Source organism: Triticum urartu, chromosome 6 (genome assembly GCF_003073215.2).
Source record: "Triticum urartu cultivar G1812 chromosome 6, Tu2.1, whole genome shotgun sequence".
Lineage (NCBI taxonomy): Eukaryota > Viridiplantae > Streptophyta > Magnoliopsida > Poales > Poaceae > Triticum > Triticum urartu.
Window position 1 is genome coordinate 455521584 of NC_053027.1, and position 18792 is coordinate 455540375.

An 18792-nucleotide genomic window follows, 5' to 3' on the forward strand; every position below is an offset into this window, starting at 1 on the left:
CCCGAACACTGTCCGACGGCACAGCTAAATCATGCTCGTCGTGATCGTGCGGCGCACCTGACATGGGCTTGAATCCGTCGAAGATCAAGTCTCCGCGGATGTCGGCAGTGTAGTTTAAGTTTCTGACCTAACCTGATGGCCAGGGGCGTAGCTCTCGATCTGCTCCAGATGGCCAAGCAAGTTGGCCGGCAGTGCGAAGCCGCCGAATACGAAGATCTGTCCGGGGAGGAAAACCCCACCCTGGACCGCATCGTTAACGATGATCGAAGGAGCCATCAAGCCTTACGGTGACAGCACAATGGAACTCTCAATGAAAGCACCATTGTCGGTGTCAAAACCGGCGGATCTCGGGTAGGGGGTCCCGAACTGTGCGTCTAAGGCGGATGGTAACAGGAGGCAGGGGACACGATGTTTACCCAGGTTTGGGCCCTCTCGATGGAGGTAATACCCTATTTCCTGCTTGATTGATCTTGATGATATGAGTATTACAAGAGTTGATCTACCACGAGATCGTAGAGGCTAAACCCTAGAAGCTAGTCTATGGTATGATTGTATGTTGTCCTACGGACTAAACCCTCCGGTTTATATAGACACCGGAGCGGGCTAGGGTTACACAGAGTCGATTACAAGGAAGAAGATCTACATATCCGTATTGCCAAGCTTGCCTTCCACGCTAAGGAGAGTCCCATCCGGACACGGGACGAAGTCTTCAATCTTGTATCTTCATAGTCCAACAGTCCGGCCAAAGGATATAATCCGGCTGTCCGGAGACCCCCTAATCTAGGACTCACTCACCTTCAATTTAGAGGGGACCTTAACCCGCCACAACTTTATACATGCCTTTTATTATCTAGCATTATCTAATGCACTAGAACAAAAATCAAGCCATGCTTCTCGGTCATCTTGGTTATGATCAACATCCTATAGGCTGGCCGAACTGTGAATTCCCCCTTCTTCTCATGGCCACATGCCCAAAAATCTGAAATTTATCTGGTACTGAGTGGAATGTTTAAATTGGGTCGGCATCAATCGGCAAGAAAACATCTCAAACTACCTATCGTTTCCCTCTAAGAGAGCTTTCATCAATTAACTCACTAACAAGCTAAGGTTGACCGGATCACAAGAAAACTATAGGGCACATAGCATAGTCACACGGGATCCAGTTGTATTGCCATATTTCGTTGTTTTCCCATCCCCTATGCGTCCGATCAAACCATTCTTTACCATCTCCATAGTCAACTTACCGTTAGGAGCTGAATTGTTGAATGACACAAAAAGTGTGTTCCAACTATGAGGCAAGGAACTCAGCAACAACTATGAGGTAGACCCACGGCTCTGCATGGCATGGTTGGTGACTTTGTGCCGCAAGGGTGGCGAGTTCGCCGGTCCGGTCGTGGGGTGTTTACATGATTGTCCCTTAATCAACCTGTGGTGGGTTGGGGGGGGGGGGGTGCACGGTTGTCCCTTAATCAATCGTGTGGTCGAGTGTGTGTGGTTTGTCGTCGGTTTTCCTAAATTAATCATGGATTGTATCGGGTTTTCGTCTGGTTATCTCAGATTAACCTGGTAATTCTCTTCTTCTTACTGAAATGCAGGAACCGTGCCCCTCTTGAGGTGTCCTAAAAAAAAGATTGATCGGTGCAATGCAAGTATATGGATCCCTTTTGAGGGAATTTTATTACTTGACATGATATGTCTGTTAGAAATGACCAGGCAGGCATAACCCGAGAAGAAATCCCAGCCGGCACATCGGTTCAGCTTTTCACACGCGGATTAAGAGATACCAACACACACGCACTCACGCGCCCGCATGCTCCAGCATGGAGCATGCACTCATCGACCACTCTCGCTCCATGTACACAATAATGATGCCCTGCAGCATAGGCTTCCGTTTCTGTATTTAGCGCAGAAGGAGCAAGAAAGGCACGGCGAAGAAGAGGAGCGGCGCTGCGCGTGCGGCCACACCAACTCCGCCCACTCCCAACCACCTCATCCTCGCCGCCGCGTTCTTCTGTGCGCCCGTGCTCGGCGCACTCGACGCGCCACCTGGAGATCACATCAACCACGTTATTTAGCTCCAAATTCCAAAGAGCAAACCGTCAACCACATCACTACTGGCTGAAAATCTTTAGAAGACTATACTAGTAGTGTGTTATGCCGATCTTTGATTAGTTGATGCAACAGGTTTATGCCGTGCAGTGACATGTCTTCCATGTTTTTGGAGGCATGCTAGATTGCTATTGCTACTCCTAGCTAACGTCACATGACACTCCTACTTCAGCACTGTTGGGCGGGCTGGTTCTAGCACATAAATTTCGCACGTCACGTCAGGCTCCAACGCCGAGCGGCACTGCTGTCCAGTAGCGGTCCAGCAGTTTCTTTTGTCTTTCGTCGAATTAATTGTAACTAGATTGTTGGCGATGTTAATCTGCATCAATCACTTCACAATTATTAAGTCTCAGCTGATCGACTCGACTGAACGGGTGCATGCACATCATCAATTATGCGTCTGCACTATAGAACTCCCTTCTTCAGCGGGAACAATTGTCCGTTTTCTTTTCCTTTTTTATTTAAAATGAACCATTGTATATATAACTAAATAATCCTTGTAAAGCAATCAATTGGTAGGAGGAGAATAACTCACTTGGGCTGCTCTGGGCTGCCTGCTGCTTGGCAAACTGCTCGAAGACCTCCGCGTCCTTGGAATTGGGCGGCAGGTTCAGTAGCCCTGTAAACGAAACGTTGGATCCACAACAGGAGCACGCTTTGTTAATTACCAGCAAACAAAATGAGCTTACATCTTTCCCGCAGCGCTATAAATCCTAACCCTAGTCCTAGTAATGAAGGTTATCATGTGATAATGTAATTCATTCATGTCATGTATGAACGCTGATCACATGTCAACCACTGCAACGCTCGTACCTACGGCGTTTAACCGGTGATCATGGCCAAGGTACTAAACAACTTCTCTTTTTTTTGCGGGGATACAAATAGCGACACGTGCATCTCAACTACACTCACAATGTTGGTATATCATAAAGACAGGACATTCTTTCTATGGGAAACGGTGTTCCCGTCAATAGTGAGGCATCTGTAATGCGTCAATCTCAAGACCCATCAGCTTACTCTCTGGGAGATGCTTATAGGGATAAGGGTATATGCATATAAGTTCATCAGGATGAATATATGTATGTGTTTATTAACGTACGCATTGTTTTTTTCTAAGCTACACAGTACCCGTCGTTAGTGAGGGGTGTGGCAACAGCATTCATGGACCGCATAGAGAAATGCTAATTGGCCACTAATTTGGACGCTCCCGGTGGTGGGCGAGATATTTTCCTCCTCTTCCCACGTAACCTCTGGTGGAGCGTCCGCGCGACCATCCCGGGCTCTGCCGTGAGAAATTTGGCATCGTCCTGCTGCTAATATCTCTTCTAATCCCCTGACTTCGCTAGTCTTCATGACTATATCTTGTTTGTGATCCCGTTTGGTGCTCCGCCACTGCGTGTAACCCATGTTCTGACACGTTGCTACCATCGTATCGCGGCCGAGCACGTACAAATTACGGGCCTAGAAAAGCATATCTCTTAATGTGGGTGCTGCTTTAAGCGGTGGTGGCGTTTGAAACTGAAGCACGCCATCATGATCCCACTAACATCGACCAAGTGCGTCCACTCCGTATGAACATGAACGCAGTTGCTACTTCTCTTGCCATATGATGCGATGATACATATCGTTCCAGATTCTTTCATAGTAAGCTTTGAGGGTGGAGGACGTACTTGGGCAGTCGGAGATGTTGGCGGGCGCGCCGCAGGCGGCGGGGAGGCCGAGCGCCCTGGTGACGTTGAGCTTCAAGTCCAGACCGGGGTCGTCGCGGTCCTTGACGAGCACGCACAGGCACTTGGGGCTGGTCTGCAGCACCGTCTTCAGCCCCCCGCAGCAGTCCGGCGTCGGCGCCTGCCCCTGCCCCTGCACGAACGTCAGGCACGTCGCCAGCGCCACCAGCTTGTCCGAGCACTCCGCCCGGTCCGCCGCCACGTCCGCCCCCGCCGCCGCCACGGCCACGGCCACCACGGCCGCGGCGAGAAAGACTCTCGATCCCATATGGAAGCTTAGCTACGAGGTACTAGAAACCAGGGTTGACGGTGCTCGCGGTCGCAGGGCTTGGAGGGGAGACGATGGTTAAATAGGGCCCGAGCGCGTACGAACGAGCTGAGTGCGCGATGGTGCGGTTGCGGCTGTGGCGTGGTGTAGTGGTGTGGCCGGGTCGGCAAGCGTGCGGGACAGCAGGAGGTGGGACTAAAGATTGCACATACATATTCTTCTTTTTTTTTGAGACAATCTTGCCATACATGAGCCTTCGAAATTTACTTGCTGAGAATTCGCCTGGGCCAGGCCCACTAATAATTCTAACAGAAACGACCATATCATATCGGTTACCACCACGAAGGAACGGTGGAATGCGTCTGCTCTGCTTCGACACGCTTGCGCCTCGCTCAGGCCCCTACCCCATGTCCAACAAGCCGGTGCCATCCTTCCTCCGCCCCACCGAGGCCGTCCTTGTTCTGGTCCTGTCGTGTACAGCGCGTTGGCGACGGACACGAAGGCCGGTGGAAGTCCAAGGCAAGGGCGCTGCTGAAGCTGCTCAAATCCAAGTGAATTAGAGTTGAGGTACTCACTAGAGTTAGTGTTTGGAAGTTAATGTTGCAGTTAAAGACTTGGATGTTCTTGTAAGTTCTGCACCAAGAATCTCTGCCAGTGTCATGGTAGTATTCAATAATGTTCTGCCAATATTGCTGGTAAATGTGACTCTGTAAGCTGCCCCGCTCACCGCTCCCTCGCCGACGGCCACTCCGGCCCCGGCGGCCACCCCTCCGCGCCCCGGCGCCGGCCACCCCGGCCTCGCCGTCCACAGTATGGAGTCCACCCCCCAGCCGCCGCCGGCCGCGACCGCGTGCGACGCTGGCTCGATGACAGCCCGTCCTTCGCGGACTCTTCCTGCCGGCCCTCCTAGCCCAGCTCCTACCGCCACGCGCTGTGCGGCGACCACCTCGTGTCCTTCGAGGCTGGCTCCCCGCCCCCTGCCCAGCTGGCGCCCGTCCCTCGCGCCGCCCCGAGATCGGAGATCCATCGCGTGTGCGACGCCTCCCCGGAGCCTTGGGTGTAGGTCCGCGGCAAGCGGCCTCGCAGCCCCCGTCTCCGGCGTGTTAGAGTTGTGTCGAATATTATTGTACAAGGTAGCTTACAGTTGGACTTGGTTTTGAATTGTGTGTAGACAAGGTAGGAGTTGTGTCCTAATAGGACACTTATATCTTAGGCCTCTCATATATATCGGGGGTAGACAGACGATGTAACCAATGACAACATAATAGCACAGGCACGCGGGGGAGCCAGCGGCGTGTGCCGGCCCGGGCGGCCGGGGTGCGGTATTGTAGCGGTGTAATGGGGAGGAGCGCCCATAGTCAGGCCCCGAGGATGTAGCCATGATGGTGAACCTCGTTAACAAATCTCGGTGTCATGCTCGTGTGATTCCTTGATCTTTGAATGATCTACGGTATGCCTTAGATTTATTCTAACAAATGATATCAGAGCAAGGTTGCAAGGTCTGGAGGTTGCGGATTGTTGATTTGGAGAAGATCGTGGTTGTAGACAAGGTCGACGACAGCGGCGTGATTAGGCGGCACTGGAGGTTGCCGGCAGTTCAATGTCGTGGATAGATCGTAGTGGATATGTGTTAGGCTCGATCAGAAAGTCTCGGCCTGTATAGCAACGACGGCGAGAATCGAAAGCAATCTGTGCCCTCAAAAAAAGAGAATCGAAAGCAATGTGAAGCATCGGGCGTTATTCGTGGGAGGTCTTCGTGTTGGCAGGTCGGACCGGTACCATATTAATCCGTCGTTTTGGCGAGTCCGAAAGCGTGTGCACAAAAGGCGAAGGCGGCAGCAGAGATCGATTCAATCGATGGCAGTGCTGGAGCGCTAGGTCAGGCGCTGCAGTGCGCTGACGCGCGTGCGGCTCGAGCAAGGGCCGGTCCAAGTGGAAGAGATGAGGCCATGTGGGTTGTTTGCCTCGATTGACTAGGGCCACTGGTGGACACGGGGCCTGGTGCATCGCTTCGTCCAGGCGAAGCAGGAGCAGGCTGCGCGTGAGAGCCGCGGATGCATGCGATCGGAGGCTGAGACAGTCTGAGGCACGAGACCAGGACGCGTGCGTACGAGATTTGTTTGGAAAAAAGAGATTGGCACAAGGACCGAACCAAAGAATAAATACCCGTGTAACCTTCCTGCGTGCGTGTATTTATTCTTTGGTTTTCTTTGTTGGTACACATTTATGTATGGATGGCGATGGTCACAGTGAAGGCTTGAGGAGTCTGGAGCGTGTTGTGCAAGGATAATGCAAATATAGGGCGTCAAGCAATGCAAGGAGATATGCGGGCGTCATGACGCAAGGTGGAGCATGGTTGCAGTCGGATATTTTTCGGCTGGGTCGGACTGGATTGTCTGATGGACTGACGTGGATGTTGGCCAAAGCAGAAGATGGTGGTGTTTTCAACGACGACGACTTAGGAGCGTGATGCTGATGGTGGCCGACTTCTGGGGCGTGGAAACACGTGGTGCAGGCCTGAGGGCTTGTGCGGCTTCGACGAGACTATGATGCAGGGTTGATTCAAGGTGGTGTACACACGGAGCTTGAAGTCAACGGGGCGTGAGGATGGACTGATCATCTACCATGGAGTCATTTTGAAGGTGGAGCTGGAGTCTGGCGAAAGACTTCACTCTGTGCTGATGGAGGGGCTACGGCGTAAATGCATGGAGAGTCGAAGCCTATTTCAGCGGGATAGCGAGAGACATGTGGATCGAACTGGGGCCCAATGGTCTGATGGAGGCGTGATACTCGGCATCGATCGATGATGATCGGTGGTTCTCTGCAATGGGGGTTGAGTGATGTAGGTTCGCGACCTCGGGAGACTCGACCAGGACAGCAAAGGCTCGACGCGGTGATAGCGGCGAGGCATGCGGTAAGCATGGGACACAGCGACAGGCCAAGACACTGGTGGTCAGGCATGTGGTCAGACAAAGTGTGCAGGGGTGCTGAAGCAGTGTTGACGAGTAGCAGATTCAAGTTGGTTACAGGGTCTATCGGTGCCAGTTAATGGACAGGAGTTGACCATGGAGAATCTGAGAAAGTAGCGGAAAGTCTGAAATTGTCAAAAGCTGGGAGAGTACATGGCCGTATATTCTGTGGTGTTCAGTGCACATGGCAAAGTGCGGATGACAAATACAGAAGGAGGCGGAGTGCTATTGTTGTGGGACATGCTAGAGACTATCCGGAAGAAGGGTGAGACAAGTGCGAATTTGACTCAGGGTGACACATGGCGACGGTGAAATTCCTTCAAGTGTCAGACAAGCAGTCAAGAAAGAGCGGTGACGTTAAGTTCAGGTAACTCTTATATGTGGCGTTCAATATGTGGGTTGTTCATTTTCACGCAGACAGTGGTCGGTGTGTGATGGCGTTGAACGGATACTCCGGAAGTTGGGAGCACAAAGTAGAGTAATGAAGAACTTAATTTTGCTCGAGTGTTGAATGTGAAGAAGACGAGAAGGGACAACAGTTGCAGTTGCAGGTGGAGTCACATGGAGTCTGGGAGTAGCAGCGGTGCTTATGGCGTATCTCAAGTCCAATGTACATGGAGGTTCGACTCATGGATGAATTCAAGGTGGTGAAGTATATTCGTCAAGATGGAGTTTGTTAGAGTTGTGTCGAATATTATTGTACAAGGTAGGTTGCAGTTGGACTTGGTTTTGGATTGTGTGTAGATAAGGTAGGAGTTGTGTCCTAATAGGACATCTGTATCTTAGGCCTCTCATATATATCGGGGGTAGACACACGATATAATCTATGCCAACATAATAGCACAGGCACGCGGCGGAGCCGGTGGCGTGTGCCGGCGCCCGGGCGGCCGGGGTGCGGTATTGTAGCGGTGTAATGGGGAGGAGCGCCCATAGTCAGGCCCCGGGATGTAGCCATGATGGTGAACCTCGTTAACAAATCTCGGTGTCATGCTTGTGTGATTGCTTGGTCCTCGGATGATCTACGGTATGCCTCGGATTTATTCTAACACGGCGCCCTCCGGTCAGGTCTTCGTGCCGCCTCCCCTGTCTTACCCCATCCCTGTTGACGCCTGCCCCCGCTGCCTATGCTCGGGCCACCCCCTCCATGAGTGTCGGCGCAACATCTATTGTCGCCGCTGCCGGCATTACGGGCACGTCGCCAAGTTCTGCACTTGGCTGCGCCGGCCGTCCGCAGATCCTCCTACCAAGCGCCGGCGCGCGCCGGCCGCCTCCCCCTGGCCTGTCTCTCCTATGGTCTCCAACGGGGACAGCTCGGGCGAGGCGCGCTTGTCTCCCTCGTCCGGTGTCGGCTCTCCGCCCTCCAGCGACGCCACGGCCACCACCTCCGCCTCGCTGGCCACCCCTTCACCACCGCCCCCCTCCGGTTCCTCTCGGTCGCGCCCCTCTGACTCCCTGCGGACGCGCTCCTCCAGCTCCGCCCCGTCGCCCGCGGTCCCCATGTCCGTCCATCCCACCATGCGCCAGCCGAGGGCGCTCTATTTTCTCCCTCGCTCCGCGGAGGTCCGCGCAGCCGAGGAGGCCCTAGAGCACCGTGCCCTCGTCATCGTCCTGGCCGGCAACCGCACACGGGTCTCCCGCCCGACATGGCCGGCCTGCTCGCCTCCAAGTTCGCGCTCTCGGACACTGACTTCTCTGTCCACAGCCGCCTGCCCGGCGAGTTCCTTCTCCGTTTCTCCCGGTCGGAGACGCGCGCTCGAGTTGATCTTGCAAACGTGCGTTCTCCACGTTTCAGCCTTCTCCTCCACCCGTGGAGCCGTGCCGCTGGCGCCGAGCCCGTCGCCCTTCACTTCAAGGTCGACCTGGATATCACCGGCGTCCCTGAGCATACTTGGTTCCGCTCCTCCATCGACACCCCGCTCGCGCCGTTTTGTGAGATTGACGAGCTCGCGCCCGAGACGCGCTCTGAGGTGGACATGTCTGCGTTCCGCCTCTCCGCTTGGGCGCCCAACCCCGACGCCATCCCTCGCGAGGCCGACCTCTTCCTTCCCGAGCCGGACGCGGTGCTCCCCGATGCCGACCCCGACCGCGCCGAGCGGCTCGCGCTTCACACGTTTCGCCATCCCGTTCGGATTTTCGTCACCCACTGCACGGATTTTCGGCGCCCCTCACCGCCTTCCGCTCCTGCCGGCGACGACAGCGCCGGCGCCGACGACGCCTCACCGCCCCTCCCAGGCCCATGGCCACAACATCACAGTTTCCCGCGCCGTTCCGGGACTACTGCTGGTGGCACCGGCCGCGGGACCTCCTCACGCGGTGGCTCCTGCCGGGGGCGAGGCGCCCCTCCCCCGGAGCGCGTCTGGTAGGGTATCCTCGGGGCCCACCCTCCCGCGGGCCCGGCGGCCGCAACGCGCCAACAGACAGCTCGTCATCGCGTCAACCCGCCTACGCCCGACGATGCCAGTAGGGCCCCCCAGTTTTCGGCTTTAATTCAAACTCTCGCGCGCCTCTCTCCACCTGTTTCCCCGCCCCGCCTCCTGCTGCACTCGCCCCCACGTGGGCCCCTGCTCCTGTGCGCTGCGCCTGCTAGCGCCAACCAAGACGCTCCAAACCCTTCCGGGGATATTCGCCTGGGATCCCCTGCCCGCCCAACCAACAATTGCGGCGCACCCCACCTCGGGGCTCCCGAGGTGGCCCCACCCCCGCACGTCTGGTCCCCTGCTGCTGGCGCACCAACCCCGGTTCCCACTGGCGCTTCGATCCCGACGCCCCGTGAGGCCTCGCTCGATGAGCATGCCATCATCCTCGTGTCATGTGGGGCCACCACCTCCTAGCCCAATCGCGCCCGCCCCTTGGTGCCCCGCGATGCGGCCGCACCATGAAGTGACCCTTCGGTTGCCCTGGCCGGGTTCTCGTCCCTGGTCCAGGTGCCCACCGCTCCCCTCCTGCCCGCCCCCACCCCGCGCCTCCGGAACATGGTGCCGCCAAACTTCACCCCCCCTGCGTAGCCATCGACTCGCGTGTTCCGACAGAGGCCTCGATTCCGAGTCCAAGGCACGGTGTGTTCTCCTCCGCTGCCTCGGCCTTCTTAACGACGACGAACCACTTTCCGCGGAGATTCTGGCCAAATACTCCAGGCTGTTTGAGGAGCCGCTAGCGGCCCAGACTGTGCAGGCGCTCGCCGATTTCTACGGATGGAACGTGCCCTCTAGCTTCTCCCTCGGGTTCGCGACGCTGGCCGCCTCGCCTAGCCGGCTCATCGCCGCCTAGCCTAGACGCGCCGCTTGTACTACGTCTTGCTTGGTTTTCACGGATAGTAGTCTACGTATTATTTTCTAGAACACGCGCGGCCTCAACTGCCCGGCGAAGCGTAGCGTCGTCCGTTCGGTCATTTGCACCGCTCGCCCCTCTGTGGTCTGTTTGCAAGAAACTAAGCTCTTTGATGTTTCCCCCTACTTGGTTGCCGACTCCCTTGGGCATGAGTTATCCAGCTTCTACCACCTTCCCACTGATGGCACGCGTGGTGGCATCATCCTCGCATGGCGCCCCTCCGAGATCTCCCTTACCAACCCCTTCGTTGGGGCCCACTTCATCGCGGCCTGTGCCACCACTCCAGGCTCCAACTCCCATTGGTGGATCACGGGCGTCTACGGCCCCCAAGATGAGGCGGGCAAAGCCTCCCTCCTCGCTGACCTCTCTGACTTCCGCGCCACATGGATTGGCCCCTGGATCATCGGCGGCGATTTCAACATGATTGCCTCTACAGCCGACAAGAACAATGACAGGCTTAACCAACGCTCCATGCGACGCTTTCGCCGCTTCATGGCCGACACTGAGATTCGCGATCTGTACCTTCACGGCAGGCGCTACACCTGGTCTAGAGAGCGCGACCCCCCCCACGCTCGTGCGCATCGACCGCGTCCTCTGCTCTCCGAGCTGGGAGGTGGCCCACCCCCACTGTCTCCTACGCTGCCTGTCATCCGCTGCCTCGGATCATGCGTCGTTGCTCGTCGACTGTTCCTCTCCCCCCTGGCCACAAGCGTTTCCACTTCGAGAGGTTTTGGCCCAAACTCGAGGGCTTTCACCAGACGGTCGCCGCCGCCTAGCAGGAGCCGGTGCGTGACACGGACCCGTTTCACCGCATCTTCGCCAGCCTCAAGTGCACTGCGCGTCGCCTGCAGAGCTGGAGCGCTCGGAGGATCGGCCACGTCGCGCTCTAGCTTTCCATCTCCCGTGAGCTCATCGCTCGCCTTGATGCGGCTCAAGATTTCCGGCCCCTCTCGTCGGCGAAATCCTGGCTTCGCCACCAGCTGAAGAGAACTTACCTGGGACTCGCCTCCTTGGATCGATCCATTACTCGCCAACGGGTCCGCCTCTCTTGGCTGCGTGCCGGTGACACCGACATCGCCTTCCTTCGCATGCGCGCCACCCACCGCAAATAGCGGAACCGCATCCACGAGCTCCGTGTGGGCGACGACACTGTTTCCGACCCCGTGGCCATGGCCGAGGCCGCTTTCTCTCACTTCTCAGGCCTACTCGACACGGCCGACCATCGAGAGCACACCATCACCCTCGATGCGATCGATGACAGATTCTTCGACCTCTCCGCGCTTGACCAGCCCTTCTCGGCCAACGAGATCTGGTATGCCATCCGCCAACTCCCCTGAGGCAAAGCACCCGGGCCCGACGGCTTCACGGTTGAATTCCTCATCGCCGCGTGTGACATCATCCGCGACGACTTCGTCGAGGCCTTTGGCAAGCTCTATAACCTCAACGGTCGTGGTTTTCACAAGCTGAACGAAGCCCTGCTCACCCTCCTTCCAAGCACCCGGAAGCCTCGTCCCTCTGTGAGTATAGACCGATCAGCCTCATCCACCTGTTCGCCAAGTTGTTTACCAAGGTGCTCTTCCTCCGGCTCGCGCTGCATCTTGGCGAGCTTATCTCCACAAACCAGAGCGCCTTCATCGCCGGCCGAAGCATCCACGACAACTTCATGCTCGTCCAACAGACTGCCAGGCAGCTCCACACTCTTCGTCTGCCGCGTGTTCTTCTCAAGCTGGACATCGCGCGTGCTTTCGACTCTATCTCCTGGCCCTTCCTCCTCGAGGTTCTGCAGCACTTGGGGTTTGGGCCCCGATGGCGCAATTGGATCTCCATCCTCATCTCCACGGCGAGCACCAAGGTGCTCATCAACGGGCTCCCAGGACCGCCGATCCGTCATTGCAAGGGGCTTCGCCAGGGCGACCCCGTGTCCCCCATGCTCTTCGTGATCGTCATTGACGTCCTCAACCGCCTCTTCCAGCGTGCCACCTCCCTGGGCCTCCTGCGACGGCTCACTGATCGTCACATGGCCTCCAGCCTCTCCCTCTACGCGAACGACGTCGTGCTTTTCTGCCACCCGAACGCGCGCGACCTTTCCGCGGTGCGCCACATTCTCGGGCTATTCGGCGCCGCCTCCGGCCTTCACACCAACCTCGACAAATGCATGGCCATGCCCATCCAATGCCCCCCCGAGCCCCGGGACTCCATCTCCAACCACTTCCCGTGCTCGATCGGTGAGTTCCCCGCCAAGTACCTCGGCCTCCCACTCTCCTTCGCAAGATCACCGCCTCCTTCCTCCAACCCTTCGTCGAGAGGCTGGAGAAGAAGCTCTCCCCATGGTGGGCGTCTATGTTGTCCCGTGGCAAGCGGTTGGCCCTCATCCGACATGTGTTCTGCGCGATGCCCACCCACATTCTGATCGCCATGTCGCTGTACTCTTCCATCCTTCGTCAAGTGAATCGTCTCCTCCGCGCTTTCCTTTGGCAAGGACGCAAGACCACTAATGGAGGTCACTGCCTCGTCACCTGGGCCAAGGTCTGCCGCCCCCTGGCCTACGGCGGCCTTGGCATCCCCGACCTGCAGCGTTTGACCCATGCCTTGCAAGCCCGCTGGCTCTGGCTGCGCAAGACGGACCCCTCCCGCTCCTGGCAGCACCTTCACATCCCATGCAACCCGGCTGTTCAGGCCATCTTTCGCGCCTCCACATCTTGGCAGGTTGGCGATGGCAACTCCTGCCTCTTCTGGGAGGACCACTGGATCGACGGGCTCTCCGTCGCCGAGCTGGCCCCGCTCCTCCACGCCCTCGTCCCCCGCCGCCTCCGTAAGGCTCGCACCGTTGATGCGGGCATGGCCTCTCGTGCCTGGGTCCAGGACGTGCGCGACCACCTTTCCCCCGAGGCGTTGGTGCAATACGTCCTCCTCTGGACGCGGCTCCAGCAGGTTACCCTCTCCGACGAGCCAGGCGTCCTCACCTGGCACTGGACCACGAACGGCGTGTACTCCGCCAAGTCCTGCTACAAAGCCCTCTTCGCCGGCTCTACGATCGAGCCTTCCTGGCGCCTCACCTAGAAGTCTTGGGCACCTCTCCGCATCAAGGTCTTCCTTTGGCTCGCCTTTCAAGGGCGTTGCTAGACCGCCGACCACCTCGCTCGACGTGGCCTCACGCACGCCCCGCTCCGCCTCCTCTGCGACCAGGAGCCCGAGACCATGACGCACTTACTTGCGGGCTGCGTCTTCTCCAAACAAACCTGGCATGAGGTCCTCTCCTGGCTGCGAATCACCGACATGCCGCTCCCTAGCCCCAGGCTGTGCTTCCGCGACTGGTTCTCCCAGTCCGTGCAGGACGCCCCCACCGCCCTTCGCCGCGGCCTTGTCTCGCTCATCATCCTCACTGCATGGCGCATCTGGAAGGCACGAAACGCATGCGTCTTCAATGGAGCCTCTCCCTCCATTCCGCTCATTGTCAACGACATCAAGGAGGACGCCCGCAGCTGGGCCGCCGACGGAGCCAAGGGGCTCAACAATATGCTCCCACCTACGTAGTACCTATCTAAGGGGGTATGCGCCCTTGTAGCTCTCGCTCACGCCCTAGGTGTACGTGCTTGCGACGCTACCCCTATATATGCTACCACTCTTTCCCCCTATCAATGCAATGATACGCAAAGCTTTTGCGTAATCGCGAAAAAAAGTGACTCTGTAAGCTTGATACTCATTAAAAATTACTCGGATTTGCTTCTGACATTTTTGTTCTACTATCAAATAAGCAACTGTACTTGCTAGCTTTTGTTTCTGTCAAATAACCATCTGTTGCTGCACGAGGTTTACGATCTCTTCTAGAGCTCTAGTGGCTGCTCGCCTGCTTAGGAGTACTACATAGCTATTGTTACAGCTGGAGACCGGCTTCATCAGGGCGACTAATCGATTACTCTTATCCACAGGAACCAGTCAACACGCTTCTAATCTGCTTCTGAACACTGACAACAAACGTATGGTTACTATTATGCTAGCCACATATCAAACTGTAGTGACAGATTTGTAAGCTTGTGGCTTCAGCAAACTAAAACTGTAGTGGAATATTCATACATGCGCAAACGTAATTTCTTTGGTAAAGACGGATCAACGACAATAAATAAATAAATAAATTTGAAAAACAAGAGGAACCACCCTAAAAAATTAAGGAACCAGAGCAATTCTTTGTGGGTCGCACCCAATGATTTTCAGACAAATAAATTGGGCCAAGTTTTTTCTCTTTATTGGAGATCAGAGAAGAGTTCCAGGATGAATTGTCATGATGTAAGATCAGGATTTCCCACAAAAGTTGATGCTGTTCCACTTCCATATTTTCTACTAGAATGAAACAAGGTTGGAAGAAAAAACAAAATGCAGTACTAGCCAACTGACAGTACGAATCAAAGACAAAATAAAATAAAGCGTCAAGATTGATTTTACCACTCTGCAGAACCAAACTGCAGGGTTCTTCCAGTTCTATACACCGTAAGATTTAACTTGAGCTGTCACTCGATTGCTTCAATTCCTCCGATACTAAAGGCCGATATTAAAAAAAGCATGAGCAGACACGATGTTTTTCTCAGATTGGATTTAACTTGTCATTGCAGCGAAACGAAACGATAGGAGTTACAACTAGAAGTTGGATCTCACTAGACAAACTACAGAAACAGACATAGCCAGCACACTGGATTCACGACAAGGGGGGGGGGTACGACTACAGAGCAACGCAGCCACGCAGGAAACAGCAGGGTCAGCCGGCGAGCTCACGGCGCTCAGCCGCCGAAGCCGTAGAGGGTGCGACCCTGGCGCTTGAGGGCGTAGACGACGTCCATGGCGGTGACGGTCTTGCGGCGGGCGTGCTCGGTGTAGGTGACGGCGTCGCGGATGACGTTCTCGAGGAAGATCTTGAGGACGCCGCGGGTCTCCTCGTAGATGAGCCCCGAGATGCGCTTCACGCCGCCCCTCCTCGCCAGCCTCCGGATCGCCGGCTTGGTGATGCCCTGGATGTTGTCGCGGAGCACCTTCCGGTGGCGCTTGGCGCCGCCCTTGCCGAGCCCCTTGCCGCCCTTGCCGCGCCCAGACATCGCCGGAGATGAGATGGAAGCTGTCTACCGAGGGGAATTGGAGTCGCTGTGGAGTTTGGTGTGGAGGTGATGCGGGTTTGGGGTGGGATTTATAGGCGAGCGGGGGATTTGGGGGGCGGGGGCGGGGGCGGGGGTGCTGGTTTGGGGTTTGAGCGGGAGGATTTCGGTTTTCACGGGATGGGTTTCGCTGGAAGGATTCGTCTGAGACGTCGGATTGGGATCCGAGGGGGGCGTTCCTTCTGTTGATCGGTGGCGCGGAGGGAGCGATCCGTGGGAGGGGGGTTGGTTGGCGTCGGATGCGAGATGGATGGTGGCAGATCCGGAACTGGGTTCGGCGCGGATGGGTGACGTGGCTACAGTTGTGTAGAGTGGCCAACGACGTCCACGGGGCACGCTGCTTTTTTTTCTTTTGAGTAACAGGGGCGCACTGCTTGGACGATCGTGGCTCGATACAAAAATGATGGCACTGCTTTTTTTTTCTATCTTCCAAATTGCTTGGTAAAATCATTAGCTCTTTTTTTGGGGGGGGTGAAACTCATTAGCTATGGTCCAGATCCCCCTCCTCCTCCCTAGGTTTCCCTCCCTGCGCCTCCACCCGCGAGGCGGCCGACAAGGGCCCCCAGATCCGCTCGCCGCAAGCCTCCCCTCCTCCTTCCTCCTCCCTTGCCGCCGCCAGGGGGCGCGGCCGGGCGAAGCCCGACCGGCGCCGGCGCCGGCAGGGCCTGTTCTTCCCCCGACGCGACGGGGCGGCCCGGCCGCTTCTTCGGGTGCGGGCGTGGTGCTGACGCGGGGCACCGCGGCGTGGCGCGGCATGGCCGGCTGTGCGGTGGTGTGCGCCTCGCCGTGGCGGCCGGTTCCGTCCGACAGGCGGCGTGGGTGGCGACTGGGGTCCGGCTTCGGGCCCCCGGCGGCTGCGTTGGTTCCTCTCCGTCGCGGGCGTGCGGTGGTGGTGCGGCTCGGCCGATGGCGGTCCGGCGACCTGGTGGTGGTGGCCGGCGGCACGCGTGGTGGTGGTGCTTCCACTTGGCGGCTCTCTATGCGGGGAGGCAGGGGAGCGGCTTGGACAGGGGCGGCGGCGTCGACGGCGTGCCGGCTGCAGCGCGAAGGCGGGAACTTTACGGGCCTCGGAGATCCCAGCTAGGCCTGTGCGGCCACGGGCCTGGTATGTTCCTGCTATTGCGTTCGGTCAGCTACCGTCTTCGATGGTGGAGGTGGGGCCCTCCCGCGTGCCGACGGTGCGGCCGCCCTAGTCCCGGCTCCTCTCCTCCTTTGTGCGGACCATGCTTCACGGTGCCGTGGTGAGACGGCGTGAGAAGCTTCGTGACCGGTTTGGCGCAGGGTGAGGGTCTGTTTGGTGGCGAGATCTGGAGTGCCTGAGGTGGACATTGGGATCGGGAGAAATCCCTGTTGGCTTGACTGACACTAACGCGGTGGCGCTTGTGGGTACCGCCCGACCTTCCTGAAGGGTGTCGGGGCTACCCTTCCTCTCTCCTCACATCGTACCGGGGGAAACCCTTGGCAGCAGTGTCGTCATCGCCGTGTCCCTTCTTGGAGGTGCTGATTGGTACCGGCGCTTCGGAGGCTCGAAGCTTGGTGGGTGATCTCCGGTGGGTGCAGCGGCCACGAGGCTTCTTCGTTTTTTGTCGATTCGTCGCTGTTGGCATTAGTTTCTCTTGTATTTTTTCTTTCTTTTCTTTTGGGCATAACTGTGTTGCTTCCGTCCCAACACCTATCTTTGGATGTATCGGTTGGTTGCTTTGTATACAAAGCGGGAGAAACCCTTTTTCGGCAAAACTCATTAGCTCGTTGGGGTCAGCTATCAACAGAAAAATCACTGAGACTTCTCTTTCGGGGAAAACTCTGTTTTTCAGTTGGAAAAAATGAAGATTTATGGTGCTTGGTTGGTACCCAAGTGCACCCTTGTCAAAATTTTGACACCTATGATATTTTGGGCTTTCTTATTGGTTGTGAATTTTTTTGTTGTCTACATAAAAGTTATTCATTCAGTTAGTAATCTTTTACTCGGTTCGATGACGGATCCTCAATACAATATAGAGGATGCTTCAATTAATTCGAATAGGAGGGAGTGGTATTTTTGTTGGGCTCAGGGTGGGCATAAAAGCCAAGGAGCCGAAAATTGAACCCAAACCGAAAACAAAACTAAAATTTTGGTTAGTTCAATAAATGCAACAAAATTTTGTTAGCACCTTCAAAAGGCTGAATTTGATTGGACCATTACCGGATTCTGGGCTCCAAAAATAAACTAACCAGCTTAACTGAATTTAGCCCAGCAGGCACAACCAGCTCTCTCATGAGTCGCATCCATGTCACCGGCGACTAGCATGTTGTGCACATGTGAAAGAGGGTGGGCCTACGTGAGTAACGTCATCAAGGACATTTCATTAGCACCACCTCGCCTGGCTGCGGAGATGAGCATAGATTTTGGCTATAAAGGATGCTCACAGACGTGATATTCAGCCTCAACTTCTCATGGTCTTTCGTTATAAACCGGAAACATAACTTAATTAATCGATTAACCAATTGTGTGGTTAGCTGTTTTAAGCTCACGATTTCATTTTCTAATTCTAGTGACCGAATTTGAAAAACAAAATGGCTGGAAAACAATTTTAGTTTATACCATACGCCAATCCAGGCAAAGAGGCTGCTCTATTCCATCAAAAAAAAAAAGTTGCTCTATACCTCCCATATTTATCAAATCGTCGATGATTGAAAATATTCAAATGCGACGGTAATTCTAATTTAAACAATACAATCCAACTAAGTTTCTAATAAAATAGTTCAAAATTGAATCCAACTCACATGTATGCTCTAGTTTCCCTGTGATGCGGAGCATCCTACGAACCCCGGACATATTATTATTAAATTATATCCTTTATTCTTGGTCTATATTTGCGATTTTTTTCTTTCAAAACGCTATTTGAATACAGCATCCTATTAGCGGTAATTGCATACCTCTCACATCTTCACCATGCACTTTCATCCAGATTCAAAACATTTGGTGTAAAATGCTTTGAATAAATTTTAGCAAAAACAAAAAACACAAAATAAAAATTGGGTTGCCTCTCAACAAGCGTTATTGTTTAACGCCCAAGCTAGGCATGATGATTTCAATGATGTTCACATAAAAGATAAGAATTGAAACATAACGGGAGCATCATGAAGCATATGACTAGCACATTTAAGCTTAACCCAGTTCCTATGCATAGAGATTTTGTGAACAAACAACTTATGGGAAGAAGAATCAACTAGCATAGGAAGGCAAAACAAGCATGACTTCAAAACTTTCA

General features: G+C 55.3%; 2 protein-coding genes across 2 annotated transcripts; both read right to left on the bottom strand.

Annotated features, from left to right (window-relative positions):
* Positions 1-1650: 1650 nt before the first annotated feature.
* Positions 1651-4220, bottom strand: LOC125514157 (non-specific lipid transfer protein GPI-anchored 13-like). The gene is made up of 3 exons (XM_048679432.1): positions 3780-4220; positions 2645-2728; positions 1651-2046 (listed from the first exon to the last, which is right to left on the bottom strand). The coding sequence occupies exons 1-3, from the start codon at positions 4102-4104 to the stop codon at positions 1901-1903; spliced, it is 555 nt and encodes a 184-aa protein (XP_048535389.1). The 5' UTR covers positions 4105-4220; the 3' UTR covers positions 1651-1900.
* Positions 4221-14973: 10753 nt separating this feature from the next.
* LOC125514158 (histone H4) lies at positions 14974-15555 on the bottom strand. The gene has a single exon (XM_048679433.1). The coding sequence runs from the start codon at positions 15482-15484 to the stop codon at positions 15173-15175; it is 312 nt and encodes a 103-aa protein (XP_048535390.1). The 5' UTR covers positions 15485-15555; the 3' UTR covers positions 14974-15172.
* Between the last annotated feature and the right edge of the window lie 3237 nt (positions 15556-18792).